Below are 27336 nucleotides of genomic sequence, written 5' to 3'. Positions count from 1 at the left end.
CAGTTTACAAATAAGGGTATCTAAATATAGTAATGCAAAATTCCATTTTTCTAAAGCAGTTAAGCTCCTTTGGATATGAAGCTGAGGAATTTACCCTTCTTTGGCTCTAAATCAGTGATCAAAAAGCACAAAGCGTGAGCCTGGATATGCAGACAGAAAACTGATATATACTATAGACTTGAATTTACAGCTGTTCTGAATACCATTGCAAGGGACAAATCCTTGTGAGGAGATTAAGAACTTCCAATTTATCAGTTTCTTATGAATGAAATATTAATTGGAAGCACATGGACAACAAGAGATGAAAGAAATTAATATCACTTAGTGTCAAAGTCAGATGAGCAAAATATGAGGGGTTAGCCCAAACTGGAATTTTGTTCTTGTGCCCTTTTGGGACATCAGGCAAGATAGTATGCAGACCTGAACTCCATATATATTCACCTGTCTCTGAAAACAAATCAACATGTCAAAGATTTTTGGTACACAAGTATCTCCTCTATCAATTTTTAACTACAGCACCCAGTTGTTCTTAATTTTTGAAACTACACCTATCTATGCTACTACTAAAATTAGCTCTTTTTTTTAGAGCTGCAGCAAACTTAGTTATTTTGCTTTTTTTTAAAATAAGCCCTTTAAAACCAACAAGCTTGCTGTTATTTATTTGATAGTCATGCTCTTTATCATGACTAAGAATATGCGGTAAAGAACAGCATTAAAAGAATGTAGAAAAAACAGTTGCACCACTTTGCTGCAGGGCATTTTTGGTGTTTGCAAATCCCAGTACTACAAAGAGAAGCTGGAACAATGCAATATTTTTTCCTTATTTTGAATGTAACTTTTGTGTGTGTGCAGGACGCAACATAAGCACATTGGTGAGAAGGAGCCCCAAGAACAGCACACAAAGCCACAGACATTCTTCCTAGCCTATAAGGACAAAAACTAGCTGCAACTGAAGGTAAAAGCTGGTACAGCCTTCCAACTTTTTAGTACCAGGCAATCACACGCATTGTCTATATTTGATTCCCAACAAAATGTCAGACAGTCAGATGAAGAAGGCCATATTAAAGATGATCAAATCTTCATGGGTATTCTTGCTGCTATTCAGCTTGTTAGTCGTGGCTGCATTCTCCCCGCCAGACTTAGCCTGGTAGGGCAGACCAACCTGACAAGCAAGAGGCAATACTTAGTAATTACACAGTCGTGTTTCTTGTCTTCTCACATTGTTCATTGCCTATGTTTTCACATGCACAAGGCAGGACAAACCTTAAAAACAAAGAACATCCTAAAATGTTTTCAGGAAAAGAAATATTAGAATTCATAAAACTCTTCTTTTATGCATTTTGTGTTATGATTAAGATATGCTTGTTGCTTGCCTGACCACACAGAGGAAAGCAGCTCCTTTTTCCCACTGTCAGCAGTAGCAATACTTCCCGTGATTTTGGTACTCTGACCTTCCCTTGGGGGAAAGGTGCTATAAGCAGGGAAGGTGTGGGTGTGGCATTATTTTTTCTGCTGTAGTGCCAACAACCTCTTCCTGTAATTCTCTCCATAGGCAACAAAGATCCTCAAGAAAGATTACCCTTGCCTGGGGTCAGAAGGGAGCTCTGCAAGCTCACAATGACTGTGACAAGCTAGTATTGGCTATTGCTGTACTCAGCTTAATCATTAGAATTATCTGAGGTTACCCATGAGAGAACTGAAATGCAAAACACTTCTAGTGAGTAGAAAGAAGTAATGATGGACAGCCAAGTAACACGATCATTGTCATGAGCAGAGCTAATGAATGTCATGTAAGGCAATTTTTCTTCCACCCAAATGCCTCAGAACCAGTTCATGAATGGAATACCTATTTATCAAACTGTATCTATGAGTAACTTGTAGTATCCACATCTTCACATATGTGGTTGCAAACATTTTGTCCTCAGTATCTATCCTTTATTTGTCAGAGATGTTTAGGATTTTTTTTTTTTTTTATTTGCATTGATAAACCATGCAAATTATATGCCATGGTTTGGGTATGTGATTTTTGGCAGCTAATCACAATCCACTAGAATAATAACTCAAATTTAGAAAAGAGGAAAAAATCCAAACCCATACAAAATACGTAAGATTTTAATTTGTTATGGTACTTTCTGAACTATCTCACACACCTCATGTTAACATTCTGCAACCTCACATTAATTATGTTACTGCTTTTACTGGCATGCTATCTCTTCACAGTATCTATGAAGAGTGATAAAAATAGTTTGTGAAAGCATACACTTCTAGGAAGATGTTCTGAAATTCAGCTATTACTACTCAGCTGTGGGGAATACATCAGAGTGAATTAATATTTTTAAATACCAGCAAACACTGAGAAATTGTTTGGTAACATACAGCTAGCAGATTAAATCATAGCTCTATAAAAGCAAAATATTAACTGTCTTAGGCTTTTTCTTACAAAATACCCAGAAATAAAGAAATTATCAAAAGTTTTCTGATGTGAGAAAAAGTTTAAAAATGCTTCAATTAAAAAAAAAAGTTGTGAAAATATTACTAGAGTTATTTTCGCTTTTTGTGCACTCCCAAAGCTCTGTACCTACTGTACTTATTCTAACAAAGTTTACTTAGATAAAACGTTGTGGGTTTTTTAGAAACAGAAGAATAATGAATTAGGAACCACACTATATGCCAGATTACATCAGTCATCTGAGATATGCTGCTGATTAAGAGAACTAGTAACTGTGGCAAAATAACAAAAATCAGGCTGATAGAGAATACTTAAAAGAATTTTCTAACTATAACAACAGGACAGTGAAGTGCTGCATGATGAAAAACTTAACTACCAACAAAGATACAGCAAATGGAAGTGTTTGAACAAATCTGTATATTGTGGATAGCAAATGAAGACAAAGAGCAGGTGAACAGCAACTTGCATCAGTGGACATTACATGTTAAGAGGAGAAACTGAACCTCTATTAAAACCTGCAGGGCTTTGGCACAGCATTATCATGTATTTATTATTCAACTTCATTAAATTTCTTGGATTTCTTACTATATTTTTTGATATTTCAATTAGAGAGTTCTGCAGTCTATTTTTATGGCAAAGCAATCATTACAAGCTGAATTGCAACTTGTTTTATATAGAACAAGTACTAAGTTGTCTCTGAAGAACCCTATTGCAATTTATCTATGCAGTTTACTTGCATCTTATTTTATCTCTCACCTCTGATACTAATCAGTCATGGCTGCAGGTCAAATCTTTTCGCATTGGAAGCAATCACAATAACCAATCCAGAAGTAAACCAGACTATAATGAAATTCACTGCCTAGGGCTAAACATAGAGCTAACATGTGTTTAACAAATCAAAGCTTGTATTTATCACTTGCCACTGTTTGTGTCTTTGCCTGTTGGAGGGGAAAAAAACAATTAAGCTGTGCAGTAAAGAAAAATTTACGAACAGTCCAATTTCTTTTCAGATTTGTTGGTCTGATACTTTGGCAAAATTCAGGCTGCATATCATGCCATTACAGAGTAGCAAAAGACTTAAAAGAAACCATCGGTGGGTGAACCAGTTCAGGATGCAAACATCGTCACTGCAAGTCTCAGCTGAAAAATTTACATAAGGCCAAGAGAAGTGCAAGCAATGTCACTTATGTTTGCAGTCAGATTTTCTGAATTCACACTGAATTACATGGTAAAGAACTGAAACCCTGAAAATGAGGTACTGTTTCTCACCCTAATGACTAGAGAAGCTGAAAGGCTCCTATACAATTCCAGGAAGCAAAAATTCAGGGTTTCCACAGGGTGGGAGGTGATATTCCTCCTGGAGGCTCCTGCAAGGTCCCACCAAATGTAATGCACAGAACCAGGCTTACAAAGAGCATCCATCTGTGTAACTATGCAGCCTCGCAAGCCTAGAAAGGTGATTATCCTTTCCTATAATGATAGAAACAGAATCACAGAATCAACTAGCTTGGAAAAGACCTCTGAGATCATTGAGTTCAATCTGTGACTGAACACCACCTTGACAACTAGACCATGGCACTGAGTGCCACATCCAGGCTTCCCTTAAACACTTCTAGGGACAGTGACTCCACCACCTCCCTGGGCAGTCCATGCCAACATTTAATCACCCTTGCTATGAAGAAATTCTTCTTAATGTCCAACATAAACCTTTTCTGGCACAGCTTAAAACTATGACCTCCTTCCTGTTGCTGGTTACCTGGGAGAAGAGGCTGACCCCCACCTGGCTAACTCTCCTTCCAGGGAGTTGTAGAGAGTGATGAGGTCCCCTTGAGCCTCCTCTTCTCCAGGTTAACCACCCCCAGCTCCCTCAGCTGCTCCTCACTGGACTTGGCCTCCACACCCTTCACCAGCTTCATTGCCCTTCCCTGGACACGCTCCAGCACCTCAATGTCCTTTCTGAACTGAGGGGCCCAGAACTGGGCACAGCACTCGAGCTGTGACCTCACCAGTGCTGAGTCAGGGGGACAGTCACTGTCCTGGCCCTGCTGGTCACACTTTGTGACACAGGCCAGGATGCCACTGGCCTCCTTGGCCACCTGGGCACACTGGCTCGTGTTCAGCTGCTGTCACCCAGCACCCCCAGGTCCTTTCCCACTGGGCCATGTTCCAGCCGCTCTGCCCCCAGCCCGTGGCACTGCATGGGGCTGTTGTGGCCAGTGTGTGGGACCCAGCACTTGGTCATGTTGAACCTCAAGCTCTTGGTCTGGCCCATCCATCCAGCCTGTCCAGGTTCCTCTGCAGGGTTTTCCTACCCTCCAGCAGATCGACCCTCTGACTAAACTTGGTGTTATCTGCAACTTTGCTCATGGTAGACTCCATTCTCTCTTCTAGATCACCAAGAAGATATCAAACAGGACTGGACCCAACACTTATACCTGGGGAGACACCACTAGTGACTGGATATAAAGTGGACACAGCACCATTCTCCACTGCTCTCTGAGCCCGGCCATCCAGGCAGCTCTTAACAATTAGGATTGCTTTGAGACATAGCTTTATTACCAGCTTATTGTCCCAAGAAACATCCTAAAAATTTTCTTATGAGGATTTTTACTCATATATTTGCAAGATAAAATTAATGATCTGGAAGGATGATTTCCATTTACTAAGCCCAAAGCATTTATCCCAGGTATGATGAGATCAGTAATCCAGTGATAGGCTTTTCGGGAAAAATAAAAAGAAGCTACTTTTTCTCCTGCACATGCCCAGTCAGATTTTACTTCAAAAGCCACAGAATGCTAGCAGGATCCTTTCAATGAAAATTCATTATACAACATACCACAGCAGCAACTCCTCTGCTGGAGCCTTCAGCCGCAACATGGCTAACAGTAATTTGTCTGTTATAGCGTGGTAAGTTGTAGGAGAATACTGTGGAGATCTCACCGGCCTCACACAGAGCTACAGCATGCTCAGCACAATCAGCTCATACTATGTAACACTATCTTGGCCTTTTTAGAGTTTCCTGTAGTAGTCAAACTGTCCTCTGATCATGTTATTTTGTTTGCAAAAGAATGGCCAACTCAAACCTGACCCACTCAAAAAAAAAAAAAAAAAATCTCCTGAAACAAACCCAGATATTCTGCCCCAAACTCTCCCAAACCTCAGATATGAAGAAACTTTTCATGTCAATTTTTTATAACCAAGAGACCCAATTCTGCTCAGTGTTATGATTTTACTAACTACAGTCAAATTTTTCATGATTTATATTCCCTCAGTGTAAGATTAGTCTCAGTGGAGAGCTTAAAAATGATGAAATGAAACTCCTGTATAAACAACCCAGAGTAATTCTAAATAGATTACAAATTCTTTCCTTTACATTCCTGAATGATAGGATTCTGAAATGAATGGCATTCATGTGTCAGTATCATCCCATCTGCCAGTGACAACTAGTTGAAAGTCCATGCAGTATTTCAGACTACATCATGTAGCAGTGGTTTTGTTTTTAGTTAGAAAGGAAGGTTTGTTGTAATGAAATCAAACAGGAAGCTGAGTTACACAAACAGCTGAATGGCTTGGATTGATCTCTCTCTAATTGCACAAAGTGAAGTGACATCTTTGGTTACAAGGCACCCAGATCTTGATACCATATTTTGTGTGAGATACTGCCTGTTCTTTACTATAAATACCTATTACACTCATGCTGGGATATTGAATTTCTGTGAATCCAAGGACAAGAAGTGCCCCCATTTCCAAGTCACTACTGATTATTGCTTTACCATAGCCGTTAACCTTTTTCAAAAAATGTAAAAATAGGAATGAAATGAGATCAGAGTTAAAACTCTACTACAATGTTAAACTACCATGTAGTGTAACATATTTCTCTATATTTAAGCCCCTATGACTTGCAAGCACAAGATATTGAGTCAAGACTACTTTAGATAGAGGCAGTTTAAAGTATTTTCCATAACAAAGTCTGGCACAAAGGAAACCGTACTCTGAAGCAAAGACCAAACATTCAAGCCACTGTTCTTTTTGGCTTGGGTATTTCAACAAGATCATGCTCCTTAGCATTAAAGTTGGATCACTTCTTTGAAACTGGAGCTAAGTCCTGACTTTTAATGAAGTCATCATTATTTAAATTTCCTGTTTAGGTTGATGAACCTGTAAATATCATGTGTGTAATGACAACCAGAAAGCAACATTTTGGGAATAATGTCACCCATGCTCACAATGCCCCTACTAAAACTTGTCCACAGTACTTTCTCAGGTGGGCAGCAGCCACACTCCCCATCAAGCAGGTACTTCACATATGTAATTATCTGCTTGTCCTCCATCAGTACAAAACCCAGTGACCATACGTTTCTCCAAACCCAACACAGCTACATTCAGCAAATCCCATTTCATAATTGGTTTACCACAAAGGAAGAGAAAAAAATTATCAACATAAAAAAATACACATATTGCGAGAAAAACATTAAAAATGGGTCAGTGACTAATGCGACTCCAGCTTGAAACATGCCAAGCCCTAATTTCCGCTAGTTTTGAAAATATAAAAGATTAAAGAATCTAAAATCAAAAGCTATTCTGAAATGGACTATTCACTGCCTCAGACTGCAGCTATAGACAACGCTGAAGACTATACCTTCAGATTTCGCAGAATCCTGGCAAATTTCTCTACCTTTCACAAAGTTTTAGCATTGCATTGTGGGGTGCAAGGCATAAATTGAACACATCCATAAGTTACATTGTTCTCCCATGAGAGAATGTCCACAGCCAGAGACTCTTTGTGTATTTCCCGCTCGTTCAATATGTCTCTGCTAAGTATAAAAAATTATGTCATTGTTTGGTCAATGCAGAGATACTATAAGCTTTCCTTTTGCAAATGTATTTCCTTTGCATCTCAGAAAATATGTCACACTTACCTTTGAAGCAAAGTTACATTGGTCAATTCCCTATGAAGCATTCACTTTTCATTAATTATTTCAAACATTCTCACTATCTATCTCATCTATGGGAATACCACTACTTGGCCTCTGGAGATTATATTATTTCAATTCCTTCAGTACTACTTTACCATGACTAGAATAATTAACTTCTGGCTTAATTGTTACTAATGACTGGACTCTCTGCCCAGGCACTGTGTCACAGCAGAGACACTGGAGGGAATTCTGGGCATTGTTGCTTGCCCCAGTGCTCTGGCAGAGCGCAGGGAATGTCTGTGCAGTGTAAAACCAGCCCCTGTGACTCTATACCACCATAGCACATGCATGCACTTGCTGTGCGTGCAGTTTGGCCATAGTGCTCAGTGAGAAGGCTTTTGATGTGAAAAAGAGGCTTTTGTCTTTGCATGATTTTTGTGGAAATTTCCTCCTCTATTCTTCCTTTGCCGATCTGTTATTAAGAACAGGCAGCCTGTGCTATTAGACAGCCGGATAACAAGGTGTGAGAGAATAGGCTGCTCGATTAATACAGAAACACGCAAACTCCTATCAGCCATTTTGTCCTTTTGTGTTCCATCCCCTCTTGACCGAACTCCAGCCTCACCTGCTAAGGCCTCAAGACAAATAAGCAGCCTGTCCTTTTGTGCTTAAGCCTGCGCACAGACATCCTCCTTAAGCAAACACCAACACTGCTTCATAACTGGGTCATGGACCAGTGCAGAAACCTGCCACATTCCCTTCCCCACTGGCCTCTGTATTTCAGGTCCAAGCACCACCAAGCTGACAGACTCATGCTGTCTGTAATGTAACTTACACTGAATTAAAAATCAGTCTCTAACATTGCAGAATAATGTTTCACTATGAAAAATAACAGTCTGCATTGTTTGGACCACCTAGTGGGCAGCTTTTTTAGTGTGAATAACAGCTTATGTAGTATCACCCTACATAGTAAAGCATACATATTTTTATATGTGCTTATTCCAAAGAGATATTTCCTATTTCACTTGGTTTTAACAGTAGGTGTAAGAATTCTATCTGTTTAAAAGTGTACTTCATATATTAATGCTGAATACAGACTGAGCACCAGGTGAAAGCATCTGCATCCCTGAATGCAAGCTGTGCTTTTAAAAGCACCCAAAGAAGTCATTATTCTTCACCAGGTTTACTTCCTTAATAGTTACTCATCAAAGTGTGATTTATATGATCATCTATCTGAATATTTTCACGCTTAACTAGTAAACTCCCTACTTCTCTGTATTTGCATGCTCTTCATTTAAACATAGCTGTATCTTCAACAGTTCAGATCAATGTTGCATTTATCTCCTCTTTGTGTTTTATTCTTCTATCATTTCACATTTTTGAAGACACTCTAAATTACTGGGTAATGGCTCTGAATCGTGTTTGCTAAGGGTGGAATTCTGCCAGTTTTACCTCAGACACAAGTTCTTTGATTTCAAGGAGACTGGTTTCAGGGTAACATACAATATGCACTGAGAGTAAAGATGATGGATTTGGGCCCTGACTGCTTCCCTCAAGAGGATTTGCTGCAATGAAGATATTTCTGTTTGACAGGTTTATTGTTTAACATGCAATAATTTAAGATAGTAATGCAAACTTCCCCTGCAGTCCCACACTATGGATTCAAAACCCATATGGACTGAAATGCATGAAGAGGGAATAATGTATTTCTCAATCTGCTCTGTTTAAATACTATTCTCTTTTTAGCATGGAAAGCACATTATGCCCATTTAAAAGAGGAAAAATTTGCATTATTTCCCATAACAGAATGATCTCTCTATAAATACCTATCTTCTTACCTTTACATTGTAAATTGTTTTACTGAACTTCGTAAAATTTAAACATATAAATTGCAGAATTAGGGCTTAGTTATTCAGATAAATATTTGTAGATTTACGAGATGAAAGGTGCCCCACCAAACAAATAAACAGTAATGTTAATTAATAGCACAACATTATAAACAACTAGCTTTCAGTATTAACCTGGAAATTAATTTGCTATCATATATATTTTGGCTCTGGTTACACATATCACATTATCAACCTACTTCATCTTAAATTGTGTAAGTTATTCTACAGTCTAGTAATAAAGTCTGTATTCATGGATTTGCAAAGATAGGATGATTATAAAACTCATAATAAATGTAATAGGTAATGACTTCCTGGAATATCCAAAGATAAACCACGTAAAACTCAAAAAATGCCAAAATGTTTTGCTTTAAGTTTTTAAACTCTCACTGAACATGGCAAAAATAACAAAACAGCAAATAAAATTTTAAAAATGCACTGCAGAGATTGTAGAATTATAGCAGATGTTCCAGAGTTGCTGACTGAATCTTTGTGTGTGTGAACAAACTAGTAGTCTTTCATTCTGCCAAACATGAGAGATTTCATTACCGCCTTTGACTTCTGAGGTTGGAAGGCAGAGGAAAGCTGAAGCTCTTGAAGGTAGATTTGATTTCATTAAAAGGGTGTTTTGAGATTAGTAATGACACTTTTAATAGAAGGTGTATTTTAAAAATCATTTTACTTTTGTCTCTGTAATACAGATACTTAAGGGCTTTTTCGTATTTCCAGAGTGAAAATGGGTAGAAGGAAGTTTTTTCCTTTACGTTTCCTGCCTTTCAAGGGATTGTTAAAGAATCTCATCAATATATAAAGCAAGTTACATCCTGGCTACATGTAGGTTACAAGCAGTAAACAAAATATCTCTGCTACTTTATTATATTTCTTACCTCCTTTTTTACGGGATGTAAAGAGACTTGACAACTGATGGTCTGCAACTGTCTGGGATTGGCCAACCGATTGTGAATCATTCATTTCAAATGAATGTTTTAGAATAAATGGAGAAGCAGAAATCTCATCCAAATTATTCTGGAATAAAGAATGCTGGTTTAGGCACATAAGAAATGTATTGATTCCACTTGCTTGTGATAACTTACAGCTGTGGTCTCGTAGAGAGGAACTTGTTATTTAAGACTCTCTGAAACATCTAATGCTAAATTTAAGTTACACAAGATTCTTGTGGCTTTCAGCAACACCGATTTAGCACCCATGTCACAAACATTTGTTTACTTTTTTCCATTTAACTTATTTATCCCCTTTCCTCATGCAGTTAAATCATAGCATGCACTGTATGCCGATTTCCTCTCATAGCTAATTTGTATCTTTAGAAAAAAGCTATAGGAAGGTATTAATCTGCTTAACATTTCTAAGTACATCATCCAAGGGATTTTGTTTTTTTAATCTTACATATGCTCAGCAGAGTTACTGGCAAAAACTGTACATTTTCTCCATTTCATCCTTTCAACATCAAATGGTAAGCAGCAAAAATTGGATCAGACTTCAAAGACTATGCTGTGCTCCAAGTCACAGAGCGACTCCTCCATTTCACATATTGAATTCGAGCAGGATATCAAAGTGCTACCAAAGAACCTCAGGTCCTTACTAAAAAAGAGTCTCTAACATCTGTAGAAAGTGAAGTGCACAGACAAATCACCTCAGGGAGCAGCTAGCATTTATTCTCAGCAGCAAATTTCCAGCCTTTTGATTCTCTTATTCACTGTACCTCCCTGTCTCTCTACAGAACTAAAGTTCTTAGCAAGCAGGCTTTTGTCTCAAAGACTTCAAAACATCACTAACGGTTTCATGTTCAGATGGCTATGCCAAGCAGCCACGAACACATTGCAGAACTGTGGACTCAGGAATTTGAAGCTATAATGGGATGTTGTTTTAGATTATAAACTCAGTAGTACCTTTTTAGTTTGTTTGTCAAGAAAATCAGGCACAACGGGAGAAGACTGGTTACTGGTTTGCTGCCTAAAAGCAAAGAAAAAGAAAAACTTTAGTTTAAATATTGTAATTTCTTCACTCTTATAGAAGGTTTATTGGCATACACACGTTTTTGTTGATTTTCCCTTTTCCCACTCCCCCAATTTCTGAATACACACAATACAATCACATACAATCAAATCAGAAAAAAACCTCAGACCAGTCACATTTCCTCTTATAAGAAAGTGTAAACTGTTAAACACAGCAACAGGTTATGAGCAATGAATTTATCATTAAAAATTTGTGGGTCTGTGCAGGTGTGTAAAATGACGTTACAAGAGTTTAATGAAATTGAAGTAATGTATTTATTTGCTAAGATTTTACATGAAATATTTTTTCCCAAGGCTGTGAAAAAGCTGTTTTCACACAATTCAAACTTAGACACTCAAAATTTGATGGATGAGGAAAAAGTGAAACATATGTGTTCTCCTAAAGCCATTTGGCTTAAGGACAGAGCAAGAAGTAAGATGTCTTAGATTCTTTGTCTATATCTGTTAATATTTTACAATCACATTATGCCACCATAAAAATATTATAGGCCAACTCCTACTTCATTAATGCTGATTAAAGTAACATAAAAACCTTCTGCAGGCCATGATCCTTGTCAAGCCTTTGAAGTCAATGGATTTTTTCAACAGTAAAGTCCACCCAGACAGAATTTGTTTCAGAATCTTCAGCTAGGGAATACCAAAAGAAGATGCTACCAATTTCATTCAGTGGATTAAAAAAAAAATAATTATGCCCATAGAAATTATTTGGTATGCTCATGGTCCTCAAACTGGGATAAAAACAAAGACTTTTTCATTGTTAAAACAGAATGAAGTTCATAAACATGGTAAACATTCAACTTTTCTGTGATGTTGCAATTTCGTGAGGGAACTTTGGACTTGTATGTCGAATTTAAGTTCCCCTTTATTCTTTGACACAAATAAAGAGAAGAAAAACATTATCCCTAAAATGTAAATTGAATTTAAACTTGTGTTTCCTTTGGAGGAAATGAGGGGATCCATTTTAGAAATGCATTAGCATTTAGTACTGACATACTTCTTAAAGTGGAAAGTATAACATATATCTAGTACTGTATTTGACATTTGTGCATATCCTATTTTATCTGTAAAGTTCTTTATTACTATTTATCTTGTGTGTGTATATATATATATATATATATATATATATATATAAAATTTAGATAACAATTTGTTTAGTGGGACTAGTTGGATAACTTGCCACTTTTCTCCAAAATTTCCTCAAGCATTTGTTGAGATGAAGCACTCCCCTTTTCCCCAATATTTCTGGAAATAAATCAAATACAAGGTAAAAATGATGAATAATCCTCAAATATCACTGTGGTGGATATCAAAATCAAAATTTGCTGTTAGGTCAGTATGTTGCAAATGGCCTACAAGGCCAAAACCAGATCGAATAATCACATAAATTTAAATATTCGGGTTTTGTGGTGGTTTGGATATGGATCTAAATAAGCAGCATGAAAATAATCTCTGTCTTCTACTAAAAAAAATACACAACCTTGCCACGGCTAGAACCTTGCATAATTGTTTAAAGCACAAAGGTAAAAATCAGCAACTTGCCTTCTGTACAGCTTAAGCTAGAAAAAATCAGCCCCTGGAATTTGGAAGCCCTTAAACCCCAACTTTATGCCAGGATCCCAGTGATACCTTGTTTCTGGTCACAAAAAATCCTAAATTGGGTTGTATTTGCTGCAAGGGAGCCCATCCTTCCACAGAAATACTGTTGCTACCAGAAGTATGAACTTGATTACCAGCTGTTACTCATGAGCTTTTCATTGCATTTTTCTTCCCCTGTCTTGGCAAGACAGGGAATGGCAGAATGGCTTGGTGGGCACCTGGCAGCCAGCCAGGGTCAAACCACCACAACATCAAAGTGGCAGGGAACACTTCTGAAAACATGGTATCAACTGCAGATCTGAGTTCATGCGCCTGGTTTCAGTCAGGCAATTCCACAATTTGCTGTTGACTGTTCCGCTGCTGAGCTGTAATACGCCTCAGTCTTCACATCCAGGCTGTCTATAAATCACTCCATTTGCAAGAAACGTTGGAAAAAGAGAGAAACATTGATTCTTAAGGCCTATCTACACATCTGTATAGTGTATAGACTCACTGTCCTTAGCATTGAAAACAGTTGAATCACAGCAACATAAATCCAGTAATGGAGATTATCTTATGCTGGAGAAAAAAGATCTGGTTTTGGAGTTACTCTGGCCTTTACGAGTATAAGTAATGGCACTTTTACTTTCATTATTTAAATGCTTTTGAAAATGTTAGAAACACTACTAGATATTCTACTAGAAATAATACAATTCATTTTGAAAACAGAACCAAACAAATTCAATCCTTCTAGCATGGGTAGATGAAAAATTCAAAGGGGTGGGAAGGAGAGAAAAGCCAGATGACACTGGAAAATTGTGCCCAAATTCCCATTTACACCTTTAAAAATCTCGAGGAACTATTTAAACTTATGAATGGTAAAGTAATTAGAAGCTCACATGACATCAGAATCAGACCCATGGATTCTACTGCACGCCACAAGGATTGCAGACTTCCTAACTTCCATTACAAGCAATAATCTTATTGTTTGCTATGAATAAAAATAGGAAAGTGAAGCTATTTAAAGGAAACCAGAATGTCTTTATACCACCTTTTCTTACAGAAAGAAATGAAAATTCATATTCAAAAGATGACTTATACACGAAATTGCAATGTGATCTTGACAGAAACTGAAATCACCCAAGGAGGAAGTATGGGAAAGGTGTAGGGAATAAATCATCAGGACCCAATGGCATTCTTCTGAAGATCCTGAAAAATAATACATTTAAAATGTAGAGATGCGACCCTTTCAAGCAGCGTTCCATGAAGAATAGAAACACATCAACATAGTGATTATTCTTCCTTTCCTTTTAATCAAAGATTTCTTGGGAGGTTTTGTTATTGACTGACAGAGTGAATCTCACTTTAGTGAGACTCGGGCTGCAGATCAAGTCAAAGAAACCACAGCAAAAGACAGATGATCTTTTATATGGAGCAGGAGAATTCACATGAAACCAGTTTCTGAATGAATTTGTGCTCATGTGACTGAAATCATGTTTAATCTCTCCTCTCAGTGACACAAAGGATACCGTAGTTATGTGCTAATCCACCAGTGCCCTTGCAGGTAAGTCCACATTGCATGCTATTTCAATGGGCCTCCAGCTGTAGCAAACCATTGAGAAATGAACCTCTCTCATTTTTCAGGCACAGCAACAATGTCATTGCAAGTAAAGCAGACTCATGGAGAATTCCTCTAAATTGATTTCTTTACTTACTCCCCATACTGATGTAGCAACAGCTGGTGCACTACGATGCTATAAAAGCTGGCTTGCAATGCCAAACCCACTGGCAAGACACGTTACAGTTCAAGAAGTCACTGTGTATTTACAAAACATAAAAAAAATCTTGAGAAATCATCTAAGTCACCCCCATTTTCAGAGAACAATCAGGTACACTTACTTCCCCTGCGTCTCACCCCCCCGCCCCATTTGTGTAACCTGATTTTAAAAACCTGCAGTGATGGAGCTGTCAAAACTCCTCAAGGTAACCTACACAGGGTTTAACTCAGCTTGCCATCAGGAAGCTTTTCTTAATGTCTAACCTACATTCTTGTGCTGCAATGCAAGTCCATTATTTCTCTCTTGATTCTCAACAAGAACAGTTTGTTTTCACATCAGCCTTTCATGACTGGAGGAATGATACCATATGACCCTTAGTTTTTTATCTCCCTTAGACATCTTCCTTTACCACGGTTTATAGAGATATGTGATCATTTTTGTTGCCAAAGGACTTGCTAATTTTCTTCAAGGGCAGTGTCTAATATACTACCTTAACCATGTCTTGACAGTAATGAGAAAATGTTATGATGCACATGTGAGTCGAATGTATCGTCATTGCTAGTAAACCCCCCAATGTAAACTTTGGAGCACTACTGACTTTCATATTATGGTCCATTACATTTCATGTAACTGTAACTAATTTAAATCCTAGCCTCTCAAGCCCTCGTACCACCACTCACTTAGTACTGATACAAATTTAGGAATCATATTCTTCATCAGTCAAGCCATTAGAGAGCAGAAATAGATCCAATTCTGGAACTTGACTTTCACATGCATACATCTTGTAGAAAAGAAAAATGCTGCCAATTATTCTTTGTCTATAATTTTTCAAACATCTAAGTTGGTGTGCCTGTGTAGCTTAGTACAGACTATCATACAATCTTGATTCTGTAAGGCTCATGTGAATGTCACGAATTTTACTAAAAAGAATGTTTTTTGTGAACCTAAGCTGACCAAAGGCTGATCATGATACCGAATAGCCAAAAAGAGAAAGATACAAGGAAAAAAATTCACAATGAATGCAGTTCAAGAGTGTGAACAGGTGTTGATGTCAGGTATCTTCTACCCAAAGCACAACAGAACTCCAAAGGCAACCAATGAGTGAGGGATACTCACTGACACACGGTTACAGTCACAGACCCAAGTGATGTGTAACAAAGTCACCATTTGGAAACAATGCTTTCTTTTATTAGCACACAGTATAATGCTACTGATCGTGTACATGTCACTAACTTCTGTTGTGACGGTTAGCAGTCATTGAGCTACAGTACAGTGAGCCAGAGGAAAAAAAATAACAGTATACTAAGTGTTTTCCAGGGGAAGTATCAGATCAGTATTACTTAACACAATTTTCCTTTGGGAAGGAAATGGAAAAGATTACAATGGTGGAAACATGCAGGTTACAGATACTTTGATGGGGTTCTAAAGGGATTTAAAGATATTTAAGAATGACAGCTCTGTCTGAACAAGAAGATGAACAAGGTAGCATAGATTAAGGTCCTTAGTCACTGAACTGTAGATTATCCTGCTAAGCAAGAACATTTATGAAAAATATATTCATTAGAGATATGTCAATCTAACAAGTTCAAATCACATGATGTTTTAGAAAATTACTTCTCACTTCTCCATAAATTATTCCTAATCAGCCCAAAAGATCCCCAATACTAACTTGGAATTTTAGCTATGCCATTTCAAAATGCAGCATTTTTTATTTCTGAAATGATCAATTGCAAGTTGGAGGCAGACATTAAGTAAGGTTGGTGCCTGTGCTCTCCTTGTCAGAGAGGAGACCCCACCACACTACTCCCTTCTCTGCTGCCTTTTCAGCTCTATACAGAGTAGTAAATCTGCTATTCAGCTGGTGTAAAAATGGCTCAGAAAGGTTTCCACTTTCCTAATTTGAATCATGTTTGACTCTTGATCATGTTTGACTTTAAAATAATTGTCCCATTTAGGGTTTGATTGTGATTCAGTTCCTTGATGCCGTGCAGGCCTGCAGGTTCCTTTCAGTGGCTGCTGATGTCAAGAAAAGGCTTGGCAAGTGCTTCATACATGCATGGTTTTTGGGGAATAACTAAAACAGCATCAGCTTCCCAGCTGCACAACTATTCCCAGGATCCTGTTTCAGTAGAAGTCACAGACACTTCCACAGCTTTGTGGAACTGAATGGAAAAACATCTTTTCAATGAGACAAAGCCACTTTCCTGCTAGCATTTACATTATCTATTTCTATTCCAGCCAGAGATTCCAACTCTCAATGCATCCTTACTTGCCTGTGACATCAGCTTTTCATTTGACATGGTTACCAAGTCAGGCATATAAATGCATGAAACATTTTAACATGTAATGCTAAATGGACAAGAAGGTGAACAAGCCTATTTACATTGTAAATAGTTATAATTCTGGACACCAAAGGAAACTGACAATAGAGATCTTATTAGCTCTTGCTTTAAACCATCAGTTCAGACTGGAGAAAAATGAACAGGTGATCATCAATAATCCTAAAGAGATCACAAGATAAACCCCCCTTAAACAATTAAATAGAAGGTTCTGCATGTGCATGAAGGGAAACATAAATTAGGAATCTCATTCCCCAGTGAGCAATCAAGCAACCCCAAAACAGGGCTATGATGGCTTGTTCTTTACCCTGAAAATAATTACCAAAACTATTTATTTAGTTAGTTAGTTCTTGTCCAATGGCCTGAACCCTTTTCTTGCTGAAACAGAATACTTGATTCAACGGAAAGATCCTGGAGCACTATTAACGCTCAAGAATGCAGGTGGCTACACCTGAGCAAAGTTCTGTAATAATGCTCTAGGGCATGTAGCAGAGTTAACATGGAAGTTAACGAAACTCAATGCTATGAGCACACAAGGAAAAGAGAAATGACCATTAACTTCTCCAGAATGGTTTCAGCAGGGGAGATCTTGTAACTCTCAGTCACTGAAACCAATGAAAGGGATTAGTCCTGCAAATGAAGCCACCCATCCCAGAACAATGTTAGTGAGTCAGATGTAACAGATCCCTTTTGCCTCTCCTACCTAAGGAAGTGTCACAGGAAGATCCATCTGCAGTGAATCCGTTGCTTAAAGTAGAAAAATACCTTTTCTCTTCAAAAAAGAGAGCACCACTATGGTTTACAGTATTCCTAGGCTTTCTGTCAGTGACTGGTCCATCTGCTCTTGACAGCTCTTTTCCCTGTCTCGTTGCTGGTCAGCATGGAGCTTTATAAGCGCAGAAGAGTAACTTTCTACTCTTGGACATTTAATTACATGCACTGCAGTGAACGATGAAATGCTGAACACTTGCAATTCTGTCTGCAATCTACAGTATTCTGGGTACTCACAAGAAGTGCACAAAACCAGCACAGCAACCCAGAGCAAACAGAACCTTTCCACTAATTGGGAGATCATTGAGATAACTAAGCTGTAGGGAGAACTTACTAACCTACAGGTGGCCATCCTCAGAATATAGCAGATTTTCTAAGAGCTGGCTGAATCATGATGACAAACCTGCTCCTTTCAGATCTTACTGTGTGGGAAATCACCTTTATTAAAGAACAGAGAGCAAAGGATTCAACTTACCAGTCTTCTTCACAGCCAAAATCAGAAGTAGAGCAGCTGCTTGTAAGCTGAGGATCTGCTACAAACTCAGTGCTGTTTTTCAATCTTGTGTAGTTTTTACGAACAATATATCCCCTAAAAGCTAAAAAACATATTTTGAATCAGAAAGATTACACAGAAACTGAAACTGGCTCTGCAGCACAGACCTGAATGTCCCCAACTTTTACTGAATTGCTGCACAAGAACATTTAACACCCCACAGGAGTGACTCCAATGTCTGTAATGTCACTAACACTCTGAAAAATCAGAAAAATACTAAATTAAGTAGGAAGCATATAGTGGAATGAAATGGTAAAGAAAATGACAATTAATAGCATATTGAGGATATCTACATCCTTTATTTCCACAGACTGTGTCTGGGGTTTGGTACCTGAATACCATAATTATTTCTATCATTTTATCTTGAATTTTTTACACCTGTGAGCAGTTATAAAGCTGCAGCACAAACCACACATAGTGATACATACTGCACGTAGGACAAGGGCGTAAAAAGGTCGCAATATACGCTTAAACTCACAAAAATTTAAAATTCATTTTAGTAAGGTTTATTTCAAGCATTATTTTAAGTAGAAATACCTAAGGGGAGAAAGGACTGAATAATGAAAAAGTAAACACAGTATCAGTGCCATTATTTCACTGTACAACAAGCAGTTGCTGAATAAGGCTTAGGGTTGTGAGAGAAAGGAGCTGTGTGAATTAGTCCAGCAGGACTGCAGTTTAAACAGTGAGACAGAATGTAAAAGAATAGTGGAACTAAGCTGAGGAGATACTATGATTTTGGAACAAAATGTTTCCTGTCCAGGAAAAGCTTTTACACACACTAAATGCACACAAACCCGAGTCATTCTGAAGACTAAATACTCAAAGGAGAAAAGCAGCCCTCCCACTGGGCTCCAGGATTACATATTACAGGCACAGACAGGCACAGAAATAAGGTCTAGGGCAACTTCACGTAGGATCAGGGTCATAATATCATTGTAGATTACCAAAGGAAATCAGGAGGTAGGATAAATACTGAATAAATTGAGGAACAGAGAAATCGATCAGAAGACTAACAAGATTTCTCTGTATCTCACATTTCTGATTTTTATGAAAGCACTGAGGTTCCTGGGAAAAGAAGCAACAAAAATTGCCTTTTCATGAGAGGTTATGAAGATAAACAACCATTCACTTTACAGAAGACATGACAGAAGTTCGGCACGCTAAGGTGTTGAACCGAATACAGAGCTCAGGTATGGTGAGGCTTGAGGAACTTTTCTCCCTCAATAATCAGACAAGGAAAGTCTGGCTATCTGACAGAGATGAGGTAAGCTCTCACTTGTCCCATGTGAGCAGGCTTCCAACACTTAACTATCGCCTACTGACCAGACAAGGATCCTGCTCTGCTATCAGCAGCAGAGACAGCTGGCCAGCAGTCACCTCTCTGCGGCTGAAACATGCTGAGTGTGTCAGTCGATCAACTACCATAAAGAAGCACTGAAAGAAATGAACTGATAAGATAAATGTCAGTTTGATCCTTGTAGTTTCTCAGCTTTGTGTCTATAAAATCAACCGTGATACATGCTGTGATTTTCTATTTAAATATTGTTTCTCTTTTTCTCAGAGACTCTTACTAATGTCAGTATAATCATTTTGGTCTTTGCCCCATTCACTATGTAAAAATCTGCTATATTTGATTTAAAAACCATAGGTTTTGCCCTATCTTCTGTTTTCATAGGTATTTTCAAAATCAACTCCTCTTCAACATGACCTTCCCACAAGGTGGTTTCTAACTTTCTTCCAAATTACCTTGAATCTGAAAGGTAAATGGTTGTATTTTTCCTACTTTTGACTCCCAGAACAACTGAAGTACAGAGTAAACAAACTTCTTTAACTCTCTTAAAAGCTTCATCAGGCACTAGTAGAACTGCACCTTTTCAATATTTATTAACAGGATCTATAACGTTTCAAAAGAAATGCATATGCAGAGAATTCTGCTGGGGGAGGCTGAGAGGCTGGGAAGCTGCTCCATCACAGCAATTTGCATTACTGACTGGTGCTGGTTTTGACACTAAGCACTTGGCTCAAAGAGTGTGAAATTAGCAGACTCATGTTGCTACTGCTCCATGAACAATCACTGCATCATTGAAGAAGAATGATTACCAGCTGTCACCTCATTTTCACCTTATTCAGTCTATATTCCAAACTTTCTAGCAACAGTAGCTTTAACTCAGATCTTTATATAGCCAAAGATGACAGGATCTGAAAAACAACATAGGAACTGAACTTAATTTTAACACTTCTGTTAGTACCTTGATGTTAAATGCTTTATGCGCCACAAATTAGGACATGAATTTTTACTTCTTGTACTGATTATTTCTCACACAAAGAGGGTTTTATGTTGGTTTCAGCACCTAGCAAACCAAGAATCTATTTACCTCAGGAAGTCTGAAATTTGGCATCTTTCAGTTACAAACTTTTAAGGTCTAAATATCAAGGCAATATACATTGCACACAATATTGCACAATTCCAGATAGGAAAAGTGCAGGCATTTTCCTTCTGATTCCCACAGGAAATATATAATTACAGAGCAAATTGTGAAGCACAATGTAAAAAGATCAAAGCTAAACAATCACAGGTATATGAGAGAACTATAAAGGAGATGAAGTAGTTTTAAAACAGTAGAAGGATTAATTCTCAGTCATTAAAAAAATCATGTGAAGCAGACTTTTTCTACATATATATATATATTTATTCTGTAACATCACCTAAAATAGCATATAGCAGCAACTCAAAAGTGAAAGCTCATGCTTGCTAAAGAGGAGGTAGTTGATTTGCCAGGAACAGCACATCACTTTCTTAATTTGCCTAGTTTAAAGAGCATTCATCAACTTAACCAACAGCATCTGAGAGAAATTAGAGTCCATGAATCTGATTATTCATTCCACGTGAAATTAATTCTAATGAGCAGTAGAAGGCATAGAGTCACATCCCTTGCTGGATGCCATGAATACATCCCCTCTTTCACCTCTCTGGGTGGATATTGGGTGATGCATGTTTAACAGCAGAAAAAAATCTCCGAAGTTCTGCAGCAGAAGCATTATGAGAAAGAAGTTTTGAATTTTCCTGTACAAATAGTTACTATCAGTAACAAACAATGACTATTAGCAAGATTCACTAAGGCTGTCATTGGGTCTAGTGTCACTGATGCACATCAACACTTGGACATAGCATTCACAGAACCACAGAATATTTTGAGTTGGAAGGAACCAGCAAGGCTGAGTTGGATTATCAAATCCAACTCCTGGGTCAGCACAGGGCCATCCTCAAGAATCACAACATGTGCCCGACAGCATTGCCCAAATGCTTCTTGAACTGTGTCAGGCTTGGTGCTGTAACCACCATGTATCACAGTCTCTAATCTTGAGATTTGGTCAAATAAAAAAAGTGAAGATGACTATGAAATTCTGGCAATACCAGCAAAGAAAAGGAGGCGATTTTATTGTACATTTCCCCTTCCTGATTTTAGCAGGAATTCCAGTAAGAATAGTCTCCATTTTTTTCTCCTCAAAATCCGAAGAAAAATCAGACATTGGAACATTGACAGAGCTTAGCTCAGAGATGGGGACAGAATATAAACCCTCAGACTTTAAAACTATAAGGCCTTCTCACTTTTCTAAAATGCTCCCTGTATATGAGCCTTTAATGGTTACTAGAGACACACTAAACATGAAGAATCACCAGATGACATAAGGTAGCACAGAACATGAGATGGGAGAGTAAAGTCAACCAAAGCTGTGTAGCCTGTACAAACTACTCTGGTTTACCCTGATTGTGAAACTAAGATAATATGATAAATCAGTTCAGCTGCTATTAGGAGAAACATGTCTTAATGCTTTTTACACTGACAATGTAGTTAAAAGAAAGAAAACTACTGATATAATAAAAGTAAAATGGATCTGCTATTTAGCAGTCATTTTCAAGAACATTTTTAAGAAAATAGTTTTAGATATATCTATCAACTCTTTAGAAGTTTTTGAAACACTTTACTCACATAATTGTTAGAACTATGCAATGCTCTTAGCTGAGTACATGAGTACACATCCATACATAGCAATACAAATAGATGAATAGATATAGGAATAAATATTCAAAATATACTTCCTTGTCTTCTACTGAAATGAACATTATATTTTTGCTACTGAAAGATCCAAAGGCAATGCTTTTATTAAAAGCTTACATTTATTATAAATGTAAACCAGTAAATTTCAGCTTTTCTCCGTCCTTTTTTTTTTTTTTTTTTTTTTAATGGAGTAAATTTTGCTGGAAGTACATGTTAGAGATACGTCAGAAACACTGCATCAGCAGAAGTTACAGAAAGAATGCAATTTACAAGGGGATGCTTCCTTCCGAACATCCATCACTTTTTATTTAAGGAAAAGAGCTCAAACCTAGAGTTCTTGATAAAGAATTTTCTAATACAGTATGACATATGGTGAGTGTGTGAGCACGTGTTGGAGGAGGAGATGGTGGCTCAGTGGATTAGTCATTTGCCTTTCACCTCTGGAAGCATAGTTAAACTCAGTCTTGACCAGAGCTGCACAGTATATTCCAGATGGCTAAAGTGGACCTAATTAAAATGAATTCAGTGATGTCACCTCAGATCTAAATGAATTGCATGCACCACTCATTCGGCATTTTGGCAATGTCAGTTCACAAATAAAATAACCAGATTAAAATCCTCCCTTAAGTCTTTTGGGACAAGTCACGCTGCATTGAAATACATGCTATCATAACTAGAAAACATACTTTCATAATTGTATTATCTGTTGCTTTAAATTCTAATTAATTCTAAATTGTAATTTTTCTAAAATAAACATTTAATGAGACTTGCATGTGAGGTAAATCAATGAAGCAACATTTCAGACAGACGATTCAGTGGATATACACTGATTTAAACCAGCTGTCAATCTGGAAAAAATAATTTAAAAAATATTTGATAATATATTTTTCCCTCTTATGTAGATGTGAATCAAAACAATGTAAATTCCAATTACAATTAAATACTCAGAAATACAAAGTATTGTCAACTCAAACACTTAACGCAAAATAATTCTTTACAATTTGCTTCTGAGTTAAAAACTAGCGTTTTCTAACCTTCACCGTTGGAGAAAGCGTGACTGGAAGTAGGAGGAAAGACCTTGTTTACCCCGTGTACCATTTTAGCCATAAGTCCAATAATATCTGTGTATTCTGAGAACCTGAGATGTAGATATGCTGAAGTAGGGTAGCTTTTTCTTCCCCATTTAATTTAAATTCACTAATATTTTGTTTCCTATTGAGGGTTCCCCCCATCTGAAATAATGACTTTTTTTCTTGTAATATAATACACTCAGGAATTTCATCCTCATGTATACTGTGAGGGTTGGGGTTTTTTTAAGTTTGTTTTTCCTTCCAACATTTCTTCAATGGATAGTGAACTGCTGGGCCCACAGAGATCTCCAGACCACCAGCTCATGTATTTGAAAGGCATCTGTTTATTTTTAAAATGCAAATGCAGCCTACCTCAAAGACTGATTCGCAAGAAATGAACAATCTGAACAAGTCAAGAGGTTTCCAATCAGGAGCTGTGTTCCTCCTTTTTATCAGGCTATGATCACTTGCTGTCAAAACCACTTAAACAATATCCCGGAACCTGAATGAAGTCCCCCCACAATTAAAATGAGCAGGATAATCCCGCAAGAATTATTCAGGCAAATCATTTTTCACACAGTTTAAAGTAATGATAAGGTCATTTACAAAAGAAATCAGCGCCTTTGAAATGCTGACTTGTAGACAGAGGACTGCCTGGAGGAGGGCCATAGATAACAGTGAAGACTGGCCTCCTAACACTACCCTTGCAGTCTTTGGAACTGATTCTGATGAGGAGAAGGCCCAATAAGGTTAATACCCCTACTTTGATCTCTGTCAAAGCGTACCAGCAAGAATTAATTTACATTTCAGATGAAAAAGGTTGACAGCATGAAAAGGCATCTTGTTTCTGGTATGTGAATGTGCTGTAATAGATCGGGAATTCTGAAAGGAAGTTCTGAGGAAGCTAAAGGGATAAGCTGAGCGGCTGCTTTTATTGGGAAGGAGATGAAAGGAAAACAAATTTCAATATGCGCTGCTCTGTAGAAACATGTAAGCCAAATGCCTCCTAAATTCCAAGGCCTGCTTGAGCGGGGCAGGGGGAAGGGAAAGGAGAGGGAAGTACATATAGTTTAATTATATGGTTTTGCTAATGCGGATGACGAATGCAAACAATTTATCTCACTGCCTGAAACGGCTCTTTAAAAAAAAATACAAAGGTGACTAAACTCCATTTTACTAGAAGGCTGCCTTGAACTACCCTCACACTGTAAGATGTGTAGAGAAGGGAGAGATTCAGAGTACCTTTTGTCTCCATGTCACTCTGCACTTGGACTGTGTAATGTTATGTAAACAACACAAAAATTGTCAGTGTATTTTAAAACCTGGAAAATGGCCATGATTAGCAAGCATAAGCTTTGATTTGGAACACAGAATAATTAGCATGCAGAGAAGAGAAAACCTGCACAAGAAATATTTTCAAATAAGCAGTCCTAGAGAAAGGTTTCCAAAGGCAGACAGAAAAGTGCTGAGGATAATAATAATAATAATAATAATAATAATAATAATAATAATAATAATAATAATCCTATTGTACAAGAGTACCAAAGACAGGAGGAGCAGCCAGCCTAATTAATACAAAGGTTCACTGTGTCACTCTTAACCCCGTAGTCCCTAATGTTTGTTCACCCAGGCTGATCACTGAAACAGTCAAGTGCCAGGTTACAAAGGAAAACACTGTGTGTGTTGGAGGGAAGAGTACTAACATTCCTCCAGCATTAGGTTCGGAGAGCTCAACAGTGTCCAAATTCACTCCCACTGCCTCTGCTCGGCCATGTTCAACACAGTATCTAAAAGATGGCAGGAAGCAACAGAGCTCTCAATCTCTCCCATGTGTGCCAACAGCAGAATACATCAGTATCTTTCTCTAAAGAGCTCAAAATCTGTCTGGATAAAACTAAGGCAGAATGTCCCCTGCAGTCTCCCAGTGATAATGCTACACACAAGCTTCCTACTGCACCTGAGGTAACTCTCACCTTAAGGAGCAGATAATAGTGAGACAGACATGGGTTAACAGTTTCACTTTCCTTTCTCCAGCAAAAGGCTGTTGTAATCAAAGCCCTGGTATGTATATATTTGTAAATGTAGCAAATACTCCAAGAAATATCGGCACAGGGTATTTTAGGATCTACTCTCTGTGCTATCATGAAAACAACTGAAAATGACAACGCAAAGGAGAGGAAGAATGAGTGTACTTGTGCAATCCTTCAGTGCTTGTTCGTAAATGCAAGAAAAAATTTCTTCCATTTACTAGAATATACTGCATTTAACCCTAGAGCTTCATGATTTTACATAACAGTACATATGCACAGCTACACATTATTATTTGATCCTAATGATATTCTGTTCCTTTCAGTAACTAGAATGGTATTCTGTTTTCTGCTGACAGTCACAGTGACACTTAATTTCAGAGTAGCCAACTAGACAACACAAAAATGAATGAATTTACTGGGAATGGCCTGAGAACAAGTAAAAGAATATCACAACAGATATTTTTCATATTGGTTTCAGACTATAAGATGCAGAACAAGAGGTGACAAAGCTTAAGGAATTGTAGCACAGGAAGCTGGTAGAAGCGATATCTTGGTATATCTGCAAACGCATTAGCTACAATTGTTTATCAGTCACAGTCTTTGAACCTGGAGTTGGACAGAGAAGGTGTACTTCACTGCATCATATGGAGGCTGTTTCATATTGGCAGCATCTGAAAACACCATTGAGTTCATAGCATTCACAGCACTGGTTCTTAGATTTCTGTGCCATATGGTACTCTGCTCTCTACTAGAGACCTACACAGCCCTATGGGCCTGTTCCTCCAATAATCTCTTTAAAGTTTATTCAAATTCATATTGATATGGCTGCATAGGAGTCTGGCAGATTGTCAAAAGACTGGTCAAAGCTGGCAAACTCAGCAAGCAGTCAAAACAAAAACCTGGCAACCTGCCAAGATCAGTGCTCCTAACAAAGACGAAGAAACGCAAGTCTAGTGTCTCCTCATCCACACTTTTAGCCAAGTAACTTAACAGCTTTTAATTACTGTATTTTGCTTTCAGAGAAGTACTTTATAAAAGTCCAAACTGCTTGATACTTGTCACTGACTTCATTTGACGATGAAGCAAAAATAATCAGAAGAATTTTTTTTTTTTTGGCTATGAACACTGACATACACAAAATCACCCATAGAAAAATAGGTGTTGGCAACTGAAATACTGTTTTAATTACCTGCCTGAATATGTATAGCAGCATCAATTCTTCTGTTCCTTATTTCCTTGTACTTCCTGCGAGCTTCATATCCTCTCCAGGCTAAAAATACAAAACCATGTGCTGGAAATTAGATTTATTTAAGGAAGTGCTACAGAGTCTACAGGGTCAGAGATGTGCTGAAACTTTCATTTCTCCTGCCATAACTACTTCAGCCCCCACCCCCAATAGCTCTTCCCCACCCACCCACATGTTGAACTCTGGGTTCATGACTGCAGTATTCACATCCTCACAACTTCAAACACCACTTCACTCATTCAAATTTTAATTGTCACCATGTGCTCACTGATGTCCTAACCCAAAAGACAAAGATGCATCATCATTCTTGCTCACCCAGTTCCCCAAATCACTACAGGGAAACCTGCTAAATTACTGATAATCAGCCTCTCAGGCCCTTCTTTTGAAGTATGTCTGGAATTCTGGTACATGGGCAGGGACACGTGCTACTGCATTTAAATTATGCACGTGTTATTATAGACATACCTAACAATATTTTCATTTTGTGCACAGGCATCACATTCAAAATACTAAAAAATTTAAATAAAGACATTACCAAATGTTAAAAGGACACTTTAGAAGTAAATCAGTAATATCTGCATAGAGTTGGAGAGAAAACATGTCCAGTCATTTAGATTTCATAACAA

The 27336-nt window shown here is 37.8% G+C and overlaps 1 protein-coding gene across 2 annotated transcripts in view; it reads right to left on the bottom strand.

The window, feature by feature from the left end:
* Nucleotides 1-27336, bottom strand: part of MYO3B (myosin IIIB) — a 195323-nt gene that overhangs the window by 32653 nt on the left and 135334 nt on the right. For both annotated transcript variants that reach the window (XM_040069363.1, XM_040069364.1), the window contains 4 exons: nt 26654-26734; nt 18223-18343; nt 11159-11222; nt 10139-10277 (listed from right to left, as the gene is read on the bottom strand). In XM_040069363.1, coding sequence (XP_039925297.1) covers nt 10139-10277; nt 11159-11222; nt 18223-18343; nt 26654-26734 — 405 coding nt within the window. The remainder of the gene's footprint in view (nt 1-10138; nt 10278-11158; nt 11223-18222; nt 18344-26653; nt 26735-27336) is intronic.

This window comes from Hirundo rustica, chromosome 7, assembly GCF_015227805.2.
Source record: "Hirundo rustica isolate bHirRus1 chromosome 7, bHirRus1.pri.v3, whole genome shotgun sequence".
Taxonomy (NCBI): Eukaryota; Metazoa; Chordata; class Aves; order Passeriformes; family Hirundinidae; genus Hirundo; species Hirundo rustica.
Note: the sequence above shows the minus strand (reverse complement) of the source record. Positions and strands in the feature narration are given on the sequence as shown.